Here is a 16,003-nt window from a genome sequence, read left to right on the forward strand (position 1 = left end):
TCTCCGAAGAAGGAAAAGAAAGAAGCTGTATTTGACTGCCGGGATCCAGTTCCTGAGGAAGGCGAAGTTGATGAGAGAGTAAACGAGAGGCATGATATGGAGTCCAAAAGCAAAGTTAAGAAGTTGCAAGGATTTTCGCTCCTCAACTGTGCAGATTGCTCCAAAAAGTTCTGGATTGATTCCGTGTTCGAGTGTACTGCGTGTAAAGCTAGTGTGTCGATAGCGGAGAAGCAGTTTCTGAACAAACATGAACTGAGTGCTCATTTAGAACTGAAACACAACGTCACTCTTTCAGCTGCCCAGCAATGTTCAATGTGCAGCGAGAAGTTCCTGCAAGCCGCGGATCTGCTGCAACATGTCAAACAGGTGCACCACTGTTGCGAGATGCATTTTGGGTGTTTCAAGAAGGACTGTCAGCACGTGTTTGGAGATCTAGAGAAGTTGGTTGAGCATCAGAAACAGCAGCACAATTTGAAACTCGCAAAGGAACATGATGCTGGTGGGAGCAATGACAATGTGGAACAACCAGAAGCGCTGATCAAGGGGTCTGATTTGGATTGGGAGGGTAAAATGTGTCTGGAGACGGAAACTATTTCGACTGCGGGAAGTCAACCTGGCTTGTCTTTATGTGCAGATGCGGATGAGTTGATGAGTGTTGGCGAGGGGGGTGGATTGGATATAGAGATCGATGAGTTGACAGTGTTCGCTGGGCAAGATGGAAGCGACGAACGGGACGGGAGGAGCCAAGGAGACATGCTTGAATTAGTATCACAAGAGAGCACATGCTTCGTAGGGGTAGACGACGATGCAATGGAAAACATTCACAAACAGCAGCATGATCCGGAGAATGCCAAACTTGAAGATGAAAAGCTGGAAGATATTAGCAGCCAAGACACCGCAGAAAGAATTAGCCAGGAAGGCATGCAAGCTGCCGATGATACATTGAGTATACATAATGACGATGAACTATAAATTATAAAGAAGACAAAGTATCTTTTCCCGTTCATGGTTTTTACCAGCGAATTCATGACTGAAACTACTGTTAATTGTCTCACATGCTGTTTATCCTTTTTCCATATCTACACACTACCATGTAGCGTAAACAGCTTTTGTTGGCCGAGTAATATTATTTTTCGACGTGATCAATAGACATTCCTAGGCTTGAATTTTAATGTTTTAGGCAACGGAAAAGAAAAAAAGATAATTTGAGCTGACGTTATCTATGCAATGCTTTGCGGTTCAGTTTCTGTATGCATGTTTTGACAAGAAAATTTAACCTCGTCTAAAATTGATGATTATTTGTTGAGATTTGCATTCAAATATAGAGTTCTGTATAGTTGGCGTATCTGTTGTCGTACTATATTAAATACCATAATACATTGCAATTCTCGATATTCGGATGCTTTCCACATACTTTTTTTGCAATTAACCTATCTTCTTATTCCTCTGTTCACAGACTGAGTCACTAATTTGATACAACTTTAAATTAGAAAAAGATTTTACTTTTTTCTTAATTTCAGATGTCTAAATGAATACATCTCACAATTCTGCGTTGCAACGCAATTGCTACTACATTATTTCAAATAAATCTGTATGAAACACTAGCTCCTTTCTCGCTATGAGATGTCGTCGGACCAAAAATCTGACAAGTACCCTCAGAACGGCGTTTTGTTACACCCAAATAATTCGAAACCGTCCAAAGCAATGAAAGAGTTACTGGATAATGGCCACGTTGAAAGCAGCTCAGACCTGAGCTTTAAGTCTTGCCAAGGCGAGATGGACCAAAGCGCTCCTTTTCAAAATGGGTGTATTCCACATTTAGAATCAGTTAAAGGACAAAACAACTCTACAAACGGTGGTAAGTTGTAATTTTTGTGCAGACCACCCCCAACGTTTAGATTTGTTTTTCCCAAATTTTGACTACCTCAAAAGATCGCTGGTGGTCTTTTGAGGTATCTTAAGTGTGGTATCATATTAAAACCATATTAGTCGTGATTCGGAGTAAAAAAAAACTTTAAAAAAAGTTGTTTCAGTGTCAAGAAAAACTGGAATGACCAATTTTTAGACTGAATTACACGGGGACCAAATTACAAGGATTATTTTAAATTTACCTGATTTTAAATTGACTTGAATTTCGAGCTAAAAATGTTTGTCAAAAAAGGTTGGCAGGCTTACAATAGCCTATTTAAGCTTAATTTAAGACATGAAAACTTATTTTTACTGGAGGAAAGTTAGTTTTTGAAATTTTTAAGCGCCATTTTGGGAATCAAAAAAATTCTGCAGAACTTTTGATATTTTTTCTGCGATTCGTTTTTCTGGTCATTTTTCTACAGAAACTGTTTTACAATTGGCCTATTTGACTATGCTTGTCGAAAATACCTTTTTTCGTTTTTTTTTGCAGATCGTGCTATCATATCACACAGAAAAACCTATTTGACTATGCTTGTCGAAAATACCTTTTTTTCGTTTTTTTTGCAGATCGTGCTATCATATCACACAGAAAAATCGGCTTTGCACAGTAACCGGCTATCGTTGTTTTGTTTTATATATTTTTTGATTTTCAATTTTTTCCTCTCAACATTTGAGACAAGAAAAAGTCTTTAAAATTTGTTCACGATCGAATTTGATTTTTCGCGGTTTGGCTTTGCTTTATTTTTAAGTTTGTTAAAAGGAAGTCAAACTCCACAAAACTTTCAAATAGCAAGCAGGAAGTTTACGAAAAGCGTGAATAATTTCTAGTTTCTAAAATTGACTTTATTTTTCTGAATTTCTGAAAAATAACCTACTGATCCAGTTTTCTCTTAATTGGTTAATTTTAAGAAAAGAATTTCCTATGATGCACACTTCTTGAAATTCGTCGATGAGGTTTAAAGTGATTCAAAATATAAAAATTGAAAATTGCTCACACGTTTTCAATCAACTTAACTCGGTTTCCTTGTTTTTCTGCACTTCCAACAATCTGTTGGCTATGTTGTACTATTTCAAAGCTTGTTACAGCTAATGAGTCTCTGCCCTCTACTAACGGCTCGTCAACAGGATCGGACGCTATTTGTTCTAACATGGAACGCCTCATGTTGAACGGGACCTCGCAAACCTCAAGTACATGCAACATATCTTGGCCAGAAAAGAACGCCTTAAAACGAAATAGTGAAAACGAAGTTTCGTCATGGACAGCAGAAAACTCAGAATTAGTCACGGATCAAACGAAATGCCTAAGTAGTATTAAAACAGACTTAAATACGAATAGTAACAGTAGTAGTAGTAGCTGCAGTAACCAAGGTACTAGTACTTCCTCTGCTTGTTTGGATAAAGACGGAGAGAACTTAATAGACCCTCAGGTAGGAGTGGACATAAGTGCCTATGAAGACGAGAGAGACTTGGAGGGTATCATCGCCCTCATCACCAAAGACCTCTCAGAACCCTACTCTATTTACACCTACAGATACTTCATACACAACTGGCCACAGCTTTGTTTCAAGGTACAGTACAGTGTATTCGCCCAGTGAAGCCACGCATAACTGGTTGTAACTTATGGTTCACACCACGTCACTAGAAAACCTGAAGCAAATATGGTGTGCGGTGTTTTTTTTTGAACTATCTCAAGGAAATCTAAGAGGTCAAGTGTTTTATCATATTTACTTTTACGCAAAGCTTGTGTTATAGTATGGTGTGAACTATCTTTTTTTTCCAACCTAAATCGCAAATATTGTTGCGAAGCAAGTATTGTTGCGACATAATGTGTTCATTTTGATCACTAACCATTATCAAGCTATTAAGTACAGCCTATTAAGCATTGGCTGTACTTAAACAAGCTATTAAGTACAGCCAATGCTAACGATATGAAAGCAGACTATTAAATTACAAATAGCACTTTAGCTTCCAGGTTTCAGGCGACCAGCAACAAAATAAGAGGGTTCCAACCTGGACGGTCGGATATTTCAATGAACTTTTTCGTATGCTAGTTAAAATGCGTCCGCTCTAGTTTTCGCATATAAGTTAAAATGCGTGACGCACGCCAATCCGCTCATAATGGGCGTGCGTCACTTTTTGCTTGTGTATGCGAAGTACAACTTCGCCTCTGTGCGTCACTTTGCAATTCTGTAGACTCATAATTGGCGTGCGTCACTTAAGAAGTTTTGTATACTCAAAGTTTTACTCATTCAGTTTTTCTCAGTAGCGTTATCGGTCATATTTTTGCTTGTGTTTGCGAAGTGTAACTTCGCTTCTGTGTAAACTCTTGCTAGTCGTGACTTCGATTTTAAAAAACTAGTCTCTATGTCCAAAATTTTTCGATGACAGACTGAACGTTTTTTTTTTGCTGCGATTTTCACATTTTCTAAAACCGAAATTTCTCTCCGTCTTTTGTTTTTTTTTTGTTTTCAATCGTCCCTCTAAGAACAACAAGAATTTAGCGAAAAAAAACTTTTTTTTTGCCATTTAAGTGTTTTTCTTTTTCTCGAGTTTTCCTTCGATTCATGTCGGTCCTACCACTGGATTCTTGAAAAACTCAAAAAAGTTGTCTCAAGGTCGAGAAAACTAATCTGAAGTTTTCAGAGTCAATGAAATTAAAAAGTCAGGGCAAATTTTTAATGTACAAAAAAAAAGATTTATCGCGGTTTGACCTGTGATTTCTTTTAAGTTTCCTTTCCAGTTCACTTGCTAAGAAAGCAAGTTAATTTCTCTAGTTACGAAGGCAGAAATTGCGCGAAAAAGAAAAAAAATGGCTCTTGTTAAGTTTAATTTAAAATGTTTGCCTAAAGAAAGGAGATTAAGGCTATCCAGCTAAGTGAAAACGGCACGAAGAAACGTGAATGATTTCAATTCAAAAAATAGATTTTAGTTTTGAGATTTCCGAAATATGATAAAAGAAAATAGCTCATGAAGTTTCAATCAATTTTATTCGGTTTTGTAAAATTTCCGACCATCTCTAAGCTATGTTTTGATTTTTTTTTAAAAACAAAATTTGATAAAGGCTGAGAAAAATTTGATTACAGGCTGACATCCAAATTCAAATCTGCTATAATTTGACGTTATAGTAGCTGTTAAATACCACACCTGCGTGCGTTTTTACCTCATTCAAATGCCTTTTCTAGAAAAAAAATCAGGAAAGTTTAAACAAAAATGGAAAAATGTATACTTTCTTTAAAAAATTTTTTGTTCTATCTTAATGATTTTTTCTTCAATCAGTGTGGTTGGAACACTTTTGGAACCGGCTATCTTTGTTGCTTAGATACATTCCAGTCCAAGAATTTGTCAAAAAATAAATATAAAGTAAATTGTCAAACTATCAAAATTTGAGGTACTGAAAATATATGATGTGATAATGCTTTGCGAGTCATAATTGAAGAAAATGAAACATTTGTGTGCGTGAGATTTGACAACACCGTATACAGACAAATGGGACTATTTTTTTGTTTCGTCTCCAGGCTAGACTGCGTAGTGGTGCTGGTGGTGTATTTGTGGGTGCAATAGTGTGCAAGTTGGATCTGCACCGGATGGCGAGGAGGGGCTACATTGCGATGCTCGCAGTCCACTCCCACTACAGAAGACACAAGATAGGCAGGACTCTCGTCACTCACGCCATCTCGGCCATGATTGCCGAGGGATGCGACGAAGTAGGTCTCATGTACTAATAAGGGTGGGGTGCTGCGGCACAGCTCCGCCAGCTTCTAGCAAAAAATTCGATCAATTGGAAGATTTTTGGCTCGCAAGGAAAGTTATAGCTGTTTTGGGTGGTTCAGAGGTATTACAGGTTACAGCAGGCTAACCGGAGTTAGAGGCACGTAATTTTGACTCACAAAGTGTTGGTTCTAATTCATGAGGCGGCTCAAGCACCTTTCTAAGTTGACTCACAGCAATTCTGACGACTAGCTGTATTTGCATACGATCTAAAATGTGTATTGTAGGTTGTGTTAGAGACAGAAGTGACTAACAAGGCAGCCATGCGACTGTACGAGCAATTCGGATTCATCAGGGACAAGCGACTCCACAGGTATTACCTCAATGGAGTTGACGCCTTCAGACTCAAACTGTGGATTACGTGACCCCGCACACCACTCTCTCACAGCACCCATCCCTATCTGCAACCACAACTAACCCCCGCCCACGGGCAAGCATCGAAGGATGAGTTGATTGATACCACACTCCGGGCGAGTTGCGTAGAACGAAATTGATTACTCACTCGAAGATTTGCTCAACGTTGTTTTAAATCTAGGTACCGTAGTCAACACTTGCTTTTTTATAATCTACAAAGATTGAAGAATAGTAATACATTTAACTATTATTATGCAAGACTCGTATTAGCTCTACAGGATTTACAAAAGGTATCTATTGACTACGCTGATTTCTTTGCATTTCAAATGTTTATTAATCAGTTTGAGTAAAAAAAAAAAACTAGTTAAAGCCGTTTTTTAGTCTTTCAGAAATGATTACCCTCGCATTTAGCAGGGATATTGTAATCGGCTTTTTTACCTGAACAACTTTGCTAAAAGAAAGGAGAGTTTGTTAACGAGCTCTTGTTGATGCTATGTAGGTAAGCGTGTTTAATGTGTTCGGACAGATGTCTTGCATCTCGAATTTTGTGGAAAAAAAATGTTTTTTTTTAATACTTATTGGGTGCCATCTTTAATCCGGTCGGCTTTTTTTAAAGTACTATGTTTTTACACAAGCAAAGCTTGTGTTATAATATGAACTTTTTTTCCAACCTAAGTCGCAAATATTGTTGCGATGCAATGGTTGCGACAAAATGTGTTCAATTTAATCCAGCTATTAAGTACAGCCAATGGTAAGGATATTAACACAGACTATTATATTGCAAATAGCACTTTAGCTTTGAGGCATCATAGATCTCTAGGGTAGAGGTAGGGAAGAAGACCAGCAGCAAAATAAGAGGGTTCAAACCTGGGCAGGGTCGGATGTGTCAAGAACTTTTGTATACTAGTTTAAATACGTCCGCTCTATAAATTGAGGCATGTTATTTGGTAATTTTTTTTTCAAATTAACTGATTCTGCTAATGCATCACAATTGGCTTGCGTCACTTAGCAATTTTGTAGACTTATAATTGGCGTGCGTCACTTATGAAATTTTGTAGACTCAAAGTTTTACTCATTCAGTTTTTTTCCCAGTAGCGTTCTCGGTCATATTTTTGCTTGTGTATGCGCAGTGCAACTTCGCCTAGGTGTTAAATTAGCTTACGACTGTGTTTAGTTTCCGCTTTTTTTCGTTTCGGACATTAAGTTCCTCTAGTTCTGAATGTAGATGCCTTAAAGCAATAAAATTTGATACATGGAAAGCTGTAAAAATTTCCGATAAACAAACATTCCGTTCCGTCAATTTCTTTAAAAGTCGAAACAATGAGTTGCCAAAATTTCTGCGCGACAGAAATAACAATAGCAATTCTTTAATTTTAAACACATTTCGCCTGCAAATTCAAAACTCTGATAAATTCTGTTTCAAACATTAGCTTTTGCATGACAAAATTCTGTTGCAAGCATCAGCTTTTCCATGCCGGAAAATTCTGCATTTCAGATAATTTTGTCTATCCAATTGTTTTGCATAGCGGTAAATTTGTTGTCTAGAGTTAATTACGCTTGCAGTTAGCAAACGTCGTCAAGTCGGAGTAAAGACTTTTTTTAAGGGTAAACAACTTGCTTAACAGAATCACTTGGTATTTTGGTTCATAATGAATTCAAACTTCTATGCGTTCGCGGCCAGCTTAGCCTGGAGGTGCCGAATATGCCTGAGGAGAAAAAGATCCGGGTTTCAATCTGATCAGCGTCTGTTTTTTTTTTTTTTTCAAACGGAAAATATTCGATTTCAGATAAATTTCCCGGCGAATTATTTGTCTGCTTATCTGTTGTCGGCTTAGTTATCACATCTTGGAATTGCTGCTTTTTTTCACTGCGAGCATTTTGCTTTATTGTTGTTTTTAGTGGTTGATTTACTACCACAAAAAAAATAATTTTATCTACCTTGACTTTGTATTTCCTTTGTTTTTTCGCTGAAAAAAAAATCCCGTTGTTTCGCTAAAAAATCCTCGTCACAAATTATTTCGGCCTTTTTTTAACTGCTTAAATACCTAGTTTGGGTAGTTAGAAGAGAAGCGCTTTTTTAACATTGCCCTCCGCACTTTTCAAGTTAGTATGTTTACAATCGGTTTTTTTGAAATAATTTTTGTTATGGAAAATTATTTCCAAGTTTTTTGGAAACACTTCTACTGTTTTCAAAAACTGTTTCTACTGTTTTCAAAGTATATCAATTGAAAGATCGGCTACTCCCCTGTGTGCCTGAATACTCACTACAGTCTTTTTTACTTGACCCTTCTGTCTCCAGCCTTCGAAAAAATCTATGGGGTATTATTTGACCCATATTTTTGATTTTTTTTTCGTTTTCTCGAAGACTACGCATCACAAAATCTGAGTTTTTGTTTTCAATGAATAGAACCGTTTTGAAAAGATCCCTGCATAAGCGGATACGCTCAAATTTTTTTAAACAAACTTATGGCCCTCGGAATAGTCAAATTTTTGAGTTTTGACCTTTTTGTTATTTAACCTCTCAGATCTGATATTGTAGGTTCAATGGAGACAATGGGTTGTGAGAACCTCCCCTGCATAAGCGGCCGCTCACAAAGGTTTTAAACACAAAAATTTATCGCCCCTGGAAAAGTAAATTTTTAATTTTTTGACCGTTATTTGAACTTTTGAATATTCTCGGAAACTACCCTATTGAATATGAGATAAAGGGTTCAATCGAAGGAACCGGTTGCATGAAATTGTCCTACAGAAGCGCCAACTCCTTATTTGGTTGTAAAAGTTTTTCATGCATAAGGGAAGATAGCATTTTCTCAAAATTTTCGCTCTTCTCGCTTATTAGAAACTACCAAGGTTTTGGACAGTCTTATTTTTGAAATCACCCATTTCATCCCGCATCAGGATAACTATTTCCAAAAAAATCAGTTTGCTACCTCCAATTTCAGCAGAGCCCAATAGTTCTCTTTTATCGAAATATACGAACATTTTGGTTCGCCTAGTTTTATTTTCACTCTTCGCACTTACTTTACTAGAGAAAGAACTAAGATTTTTTTTTGGCAAAGTTAAATTTTTGCAATAACCTATTCATCCCGCATCAGTATAACAAAGTTCCTAGAACACCAAACAGCTACCTCTCATTTTAGGCTGGCCTCTAGTTATCCGTGTATTCATTTTGAGACCTTGAAATTTCCTTTGAGTTGAAACCGAGTTCTAAAAATTGCTTCAAAACACAAAAAGGGAACAAAGCAAAACAATTGCTTTTTTCAGATACATTTATTTTAGAACAATTTGAAGGTCGCTGTTTCAATTGATAAAGTTATGCCACAGATTTTTTTCAGCATTTTTTGGGCAGAAAAGGAAAACGCTATATTTCATAACTGTTTTGAGAAATCAGTAGTGCATTTTTTCAGATTGTGTTGTGTTAGTTGCCTCTTATTGAGTCACAGTAATAATGGTGCGTCTCAAATTCAAAAAGGAGAACGAAGGCCTCTTCATCATGGACACTACTCTGGACAAGGAGGTCAAGGTCATCATAGACTATATAGTGAAAGTGCAGAATGGGCGCCTCAAAATTGAACGCCTCTGCTACGGTGAGAACGAACAGGTTTACTTATCTCTGTTTCCAGCAAACTACGGGCTACTGTTAGAAGTTTTAACTCACCAGTTGGCTCTCCCTGTCATTTTATTAAGTGTCAATGGGGAAGTGCAGAAATTTATTTTTTTTACAGGAAAAAGTCTGAAATTCGAGTTCAAATGTGGTTTTTCGCGGTTTGACTGGGTTTTTGGTTTTCAAGTTTAAGGCAGGAAAATAATGCTCTTCAGTAACAAAAGTGCAAATAGAGCAAAGAAAATTGAAGGATTTCAGTTTGTAAAATGGATTTCGTCAGGAAGCCAAATTATGTGTTTCCGAATTGTAAGCGGATTTCCTTTCAATGCTATACTAGTTGTTTTTGTGAAATCTTAAACAAAGCTATGTTTCTTGATGTTTTTGCTATTGGGAGTACCGGTGAACGAATTGGAGTCATATTTAGGCCCTGTAATTATTTTTGTTTTCCAGAAATTATCCTAAATTTTTTTCACACAAATTTTGTTTTTTCGCGGCTCCGTAATTGATTTTTTTTTAAGTCCAGCTCATTTCTTTTGCTGAAAAGAGCGAAAACTTCATTTTTGAACAGCATACGTGTAAAGGTCATGATAAACGATTGATTTCTATTTATAAACTTGGACTTAAGTTTTTTGAATTACGAGCTGAATAAAATGTTTTATGTAAATGGGATAACTTTTTTTTAAAAATGACAATCATGAACAATTTTTTACGCTTGTGATTAGCAAGTGTTATCGAACTGGAATATAGACTTTTTTCTAGTTAACAACTAGTTTAAGAAAATCTGTTGAATCACTTGCTGATTATGCTGCTGACTGACATGCTCAATTTCTTGAAAATGCAAATTTAAAACAACTGATTTTGCTTGTGCTGTAGACAATTTTCATTGTAGTTGCAAATGATGCAAGTGTTTATTCATTCTAATTTCGGGGGGGGGGGGGCTTTTTTCGGTTCAGCTGGTGTCTGCTCAAAGATTGTCGGATTACTTGCCTTATCATTGATTTTTTTGCCGCAAGCAACGTTCATTGAGGTTGCAAGAGCAAGTGTTCTTCATTCTAATTTTGAGGGGGTTGAAAGATTTTTAAAAATCATTTTTGTTTAAATTGGTTTCAGCTCAAAGGCTGTTGTCTTAGTTGCCACATCACTGATTTTTTTGTGCTGTTAACAACTTTCATCGTTCAACTGCAAGTGTTTTCCATTGTTGTTTAAGGTGTTACTTAAAACTTTTTCTTTTATAAAATCATATTTTTTTGGCTCGATTTGTGTCTGCGCAAGGATTGTAGGCTTTTTTCTTTTCGTAATTTTGTTGCTGATTTAAATTTCAAGTCATGTTTGCCTGAAATGAACTTTATCGAGACATATGAAAGCTTATATGACTTAAGTTTTTTTTCAAAAAATTTCTTTTTCGGTTTGTGTTTTTATGTTTGTGTCGTATTGCAGGTGGTGCGAAGCTCCGCTTCACCTCTGTTGAAAACTCAACAAGCTTTAACGTGATATAATAATTTATATGTGTCAAGTAGCGTAATTTAGACACTAATATAGGTTGTGATGATTTTTTTGGGAAAAGTTTTCTCAAATTGGGTTCTAGTTTTCAAAAATGTTTCAATCATAAACTGTTTTTTGAAATTCGAAAATTGAAATTTTTAAGTACAACTTTTTAAGTATATTTTCTGTTTTTTTTCCGATCATTGCCACTTTTTAACTGTTGGCTTTTTCTTTGGTTTTTTTAAATTTTTTTTAATCAATTTTTTTTTCGGTTATTGAACTTTTGTACATGTTTCCAATCGGTTGGCTCCGTTTTTGACGTACTTGGATTAATTATAAACGGTTTAGCCATATTTGATGAGTTTAAATGTAACATTTTTCTTATTCCGAAACTTCTTGTGATTGAATAGTGTGGAAAATGTTTAGAAGGGTCAGAATTCTTGTGAAACATGTTTTGAATAAATTTTTTGTGTATTAGGAATAAGGCTTCGTCGGGGCATTGAACTCAAGGTCAATTTTATTTTACGTTGTGCAAAGTAAATTTTAGTTTCTAGCTTTAATTTTACAATGAACCACTAGATCATCCTGTTGAAACACTATAAAAAAGCAAAAAACGTTTTCTGTTAAAAAACGCTGTTTCATGGTTCCAACCATTGAAAATGGGGACGAAGTTTTTTCTTTTCCAGACAATCAGGTACCACAATTAATCATCGGACCAGATTGAGTGATATATCATTTTAAAGCCTTCTCACCGGGGTTGACAAAAAATGCTTATCATACAATTTTCATATATGAAAAAAAATGCTTATCATACTTTTTCATACAGTTTCATAGAGTAAAAGTGTATCTATGAAAATAGTAAAATAAGCATTTTTTTTCATATATGAAATTGTATGATAAGCATTTTTTCCATACTATGAAATTGTATGATAAGCATTTTTTCCATAAATGAAAATTCAAAAAATTAAACCGAAACACTAACCAAGGATTTTTTGTCATGAGAAAACTCAGAGTGTTATTGGCAGTTAACACGCAGATAAACTGCATTTGGTGGTTTTAGCCATAAAAGTCAATTTTAACATTTTCAAGTGGAAATATATACCAAAAAAGTAACTTTTTGAATATGACTAAATAATTTTTAGCTTGAAAATTATGATGGTTGAGAAAAAAGGCCTGTTTTTTTTACAAATTTATTTTCATCTTAGCAAATGAAACGAAATATATTAATCGTGTTTACAAAAAAAACATTTTCATGTAATTTTTGGGTTTTTTTGGGTGAGAAACTCATCCTGGACTACGTTATTAACACAAAAATGTCAAATTTTGCATGCAAATTTTTTTTCGTAAAATTTATATTTTAGCACAAATGCAAATTTGCAGCCAAAAAAAGGATTTTTATTTTTGTGTATGAAAAAAGCATATCATACAATTTTCATATATGAAAACTTTATAAGCATTTTTCTGACCGAAATTAAATTTATGTTTTTGATTTTATATTCTCTATCATAGATATACTTATTTAAATCTATTTAAAGTTACCCAGACACGTTTTTTGGTGATTTTTGAAAATTTTATTTTTTTTCTATGACGAAATGATTATTTTATAATTTTCATCATGATAATTGTATGACTTGGCGTTTGCCAGGACAGAAATTTCACTTAAAGTACTGTACTTTAAGTGAAATTTCTGAAATTTTATAATTGAGCTAAAATAAGCAATTTGAACGTCTTAAATTTAAAGTTTAAATAAGCCTTCTCGCTCGCTTTACTATAGACTTCGCTTTACTATAGATAAGCATTTTTTCCATAGACTTCATATATGAACTGTATGATAAGCATTTTTCTTCTATGGACGTCAGCCCGGGCAGTCGTGTCGAGAAAAACTGGTTTGAAATTTTTTGATTTTGAGCAAGTGAAGCGAGCGAGAAGGCTTATTTAAGCTTAATTTAAGACGTTCAAATTGCTTATTTTAGCTCAATTATAGTTTTACTAAAGTAAAGGTAGTTTTTGGAGTTTTTTATTTTTCTAGTTATTTTTTCTTCAAAAATTGTTGCTCAATTTGCCTGTTTTACTATGATTGTCGAATATGCCTAAGCTTTCGTTTTTTTTATTCAGATCCATTTATCACACCACGCAGAAAAAAAACACTGATTTGAGAAAAAATGTGTTTTTTAAGACTGGTCGGAACGTTCTGTGCTACTTGCACAGTAACCGGCTATCCTTCTTTGATTTTATGTTCGTTATTTTCTCTACTTGTAGTCAAATTGGACGTGTAGCCAAAAATTGACTTTGCTTTGCAAGTCATAACGTATAATTCTAGTGTCTGTGTGTGTGTGTAGAGATTGGTGAGTTGGGCAAGCATGGTATCTCTCTGCCGCCCAACATGCAGGGACTGACGGAGGAGCAGGTGGTGGAGTTGAAGTTGAAGGACGAGTGGCAGGCCAAATGTATTCCCTCTGGGGGAGTCACTCAGCGCAAGGACGACATCGGACGCAGGAGTGGACAAGGTCAGTGTCTATATTCACTTCCATCATTCATTCCATTCAATCAAGTGGAGGGAAGAATATTACGAACCCATTGTTGCTTTCGGTCCTTCAGAAAAATTCAGTTGTCCATGTTCAAATTTCAAATGACCCCCGAATTCGGTTTAAATTGCAATTATTTCACGGGAATCTAGAAGTTCTTGTCATTCTTTTGAGGTTCTCCAAATTTATGCTTGCTGTTAGTCCAAATAGCAGCAAGCGGTTGCGAGTACTTTCACATGTTTCGGTTGTTTCATTTGGAAGGCTTGACGATTGCAGCTAGCTCTTCTTCAAGATCAAATATGCTTCTACAATTTGAAAATTGGAAAATGGGTTTATTTTGAGAATTCTTAGTGGAGTAAGCAATCTATTTAAAAATCTGGTATTCTCAGATCGGGTTAGTTTCACTCGAAAATTCAACGTATCAATCGTATAAATAAACCTTGTGTATTATAAACCGGTACTAGGTTTTTCTTACATGTATCTCAGTAAAACTGAGGCAATTTGATTTAACTTTTTTTCTGAGCATCTAAAGCTCAAGTAACCAACTGTTAAAACAAAAAGTTCGGGTCTGGCCTTTTTAATTAGGCAAATTGAAAATTTTTAATTTGAAAGTTTGTCCTTGTGGTTAATTGTATGTCCGTATATTTTTGCCCGCTCAAAATATCACGGACTTTTTTTAACCGTCAAGTGTTTTTATTAAGTGTTATCTGCGATAAGCTAGCGATATCAAACGGAACTTTTTTTCTGTTCAACTTGTTGAACAGAACTGCTAAAGCCTTAAGAATTATTCGAGGGTAAATCTGCTAAGTACACTTAAGAGATATTTTGTACTTTTTTTCCACTAGAAGAATCCGTTTTGTTCTGATTGAATTGTTCTTATGTGTTTTTATTAGTAATAACCAGAAGGTCAAATGTATCATAGTAACTGAGTCATGAGCCCCTTCATCACATACTCTAGTCAAAATCTTAGGAATTTTCTAGATATGGAAGTGATAAGGATAAAAAGGAATTGGGTACAGTTCTTTGCCTTTCGGTTTTTCTGGACTAAAAGATCTTGACCTAACTATTATGGTGCGCTATCCCATGTATATCGTTTAAAAAGTGTATTTGTATATTTTCTTCACGTGTGATTCGGCTTCTAACTTGGTTTTCGCTTCAAAAGTTAGCTCTCCCCGTGTACCACCCCGAGAATTACAAAATTTTGACGTTTTTATAATTGGTTTTTATTTAAAAATATGTTTTGAGATTTCATTTGAGTCAAAGTTACTCTAGGGGCTGCAAATTGGGCCTCCAGATATGATTGCTCACATCTTTTTAGTCTAGAAGATATGAAGATTTTAGTGATTTTTTTGAAACGCATTTAAATAATTCCACAAATTTTAAATTTTCAACCCTGTAATTGGGTGCTCTCAAGGTACTCTCAGGGGTGGCGAATTTTGTCTCAAAAGCTGACTGCTCAAATCGTTTTAGTTTGCGAGATATCACGTTTTTTTTTATTAATTTTCAAAAAATATGCAAAGAAATTATATATAAAAACTTGACGAAAATTCGAAAGTCGCAACTTTATGGTTTCAGTTACTGTCAGGGTACTTTCAGCCTTTGTAGAGTGTGCTTCCAAGTATGACTGCTCAAATCGTTTCCGTTACCGAGATATGACGTTTTTTTATGATTTAAAAAAAGTTTCTAAGAAATTATATTTTAACTTAACAAAAGTTGAAATTCACAGCCCTGTTGTTAGATGTTGTCGGGGTTCTCTCAGGAGTTCCAAATCTTGCCTCAAAATATAAATGCTCTATTTTTTTTGTTTCAGAGACATGACGTTTTTTTAAGAATTTTTTCAAAAATGTTTAATTAACTTAGATATAAAAAACTTAAAACAAAAATTGAGATTATCAACTCTGAGGTGTGAGGTGCTGTCAAGGTACTATCAGGCGGTGCAAATCTTGCATCCAAATCTGACTGCTCAAATCTTTGACGCTGATGTTCTGAGATTTCAATGACTTTTTCAGACCTTTTCAAAACTTAGAACCAAAAAATACCGCAAAATTTGAAACCGCCAACCCTGTAGTCAGGTGCTGTTGAGTTATTCTCAAGGGTTGCAATTTTTTCTTCCAAAGGTGGCTGCTCAAATGCTGTTTGACATGACGTTTTTTCAAAAAATAAACTTGAATTAAGAAACAACGTTCAAAAATTTGAAATTTCCAACCCTACAGTGGGGTGTTCACTGGGTAATCTCAGAGGTTGCAGATCTTTCCTCCAAATTTGACTGCTGAAATCATCTAAGTTTCTGACAACTGCCGTTTTTTTATGTTTTTTCAATATGTTCCTAAACATTATGATCTAAAATAATTTCTAAGTT

At 35.2% G+C, this 16,003-nt stretch overlaps 2 protein-coding genes across 2 annotated transcripts in view; both read left to right on the plus strand.

Moving 5' to 3' along the window:
* The window catches only part of LOC134851827 (cilia- and flagella-associated protein 298-A-like), a 107,938-nt gene that overhangs the window by 76,583 nt on the left and 15,352 nt on the right, over nt 1-16,003 (plus strand). Inside the window, exons 2-3 of the mRNA XM_063868081.1 lie at nt 9,439-9,620; nt 13,459-13,626. Of these exons, the coding sequence (XP_063724151.1) occupies nt 9,482-9,620; nt 13,459-13,626 (307 nt within the window). The 5' untranslated portion in view covers nt 9,439-9,481. The remainder of the gene's footprint in view (nt 1-9,438; nt 9,621-13,458; nt 13,627-16,003) is intronic.
* LOC134851825 (N-alpha-acetyltransferase 30A-like) lies at nt 1,524-6,302 on the plus strand. The gene is made up of 4 exons (XM_063868079.1): nt 1,524-1,858; nt 2,998-3,479; nt 5,427-5,615; nt 5,907-6,302. The coding sequence occupies exons 1-4, from the start codon at nt 1,624-1,626 to the stop codon at nt 6,042-6,044; spliced, it is 1,044 nt and encodes a 347-aa protein (XP_063724149.1). The 5' UTR covers nt 1,524-1,623; the 3' UTR covers nt 6,045-6,302.

The sequence above is a fragment of the Symsagittifera roscoffensis genome, chromosome 7 (assembly GCF_963678635.1).
Source record: "Symsagittifera roscoffensis chromosome 7, txSymRosc1.1, whole genome shotgun sequence".
NCBI classification, from domain to species: domain Eukaryota; kingdom Metazoa; phylum Xenacoelomorpha; order Acoela; family Convolutidae; genus Symsagittifera; species Symsagittifera roscoffensis.

Coding starts and splice junctions, on each gene's coding strand:
- LOC134851825 (XM_063868079.1), top strand. CDS start 1,624: ATGTCGTCGGACCAAAAATCTGACAAGTACCCTCAGAACGGCGTTTTG. Junction 1,859..2,997: donor AAACAACTCTACAAACGGTG/GTAAGTTGTAAT, acceptor AGCTTGTTACAG/CTAATGAGTCTCTGCCCTCT. Junction 3,480..5,426: donor GGCCACAGCTTTGTTTCAAG/GTACAGTACAGT, acceptor TTTCGTCTCCAG/GCTAGACTGCGTAGTGGTGC.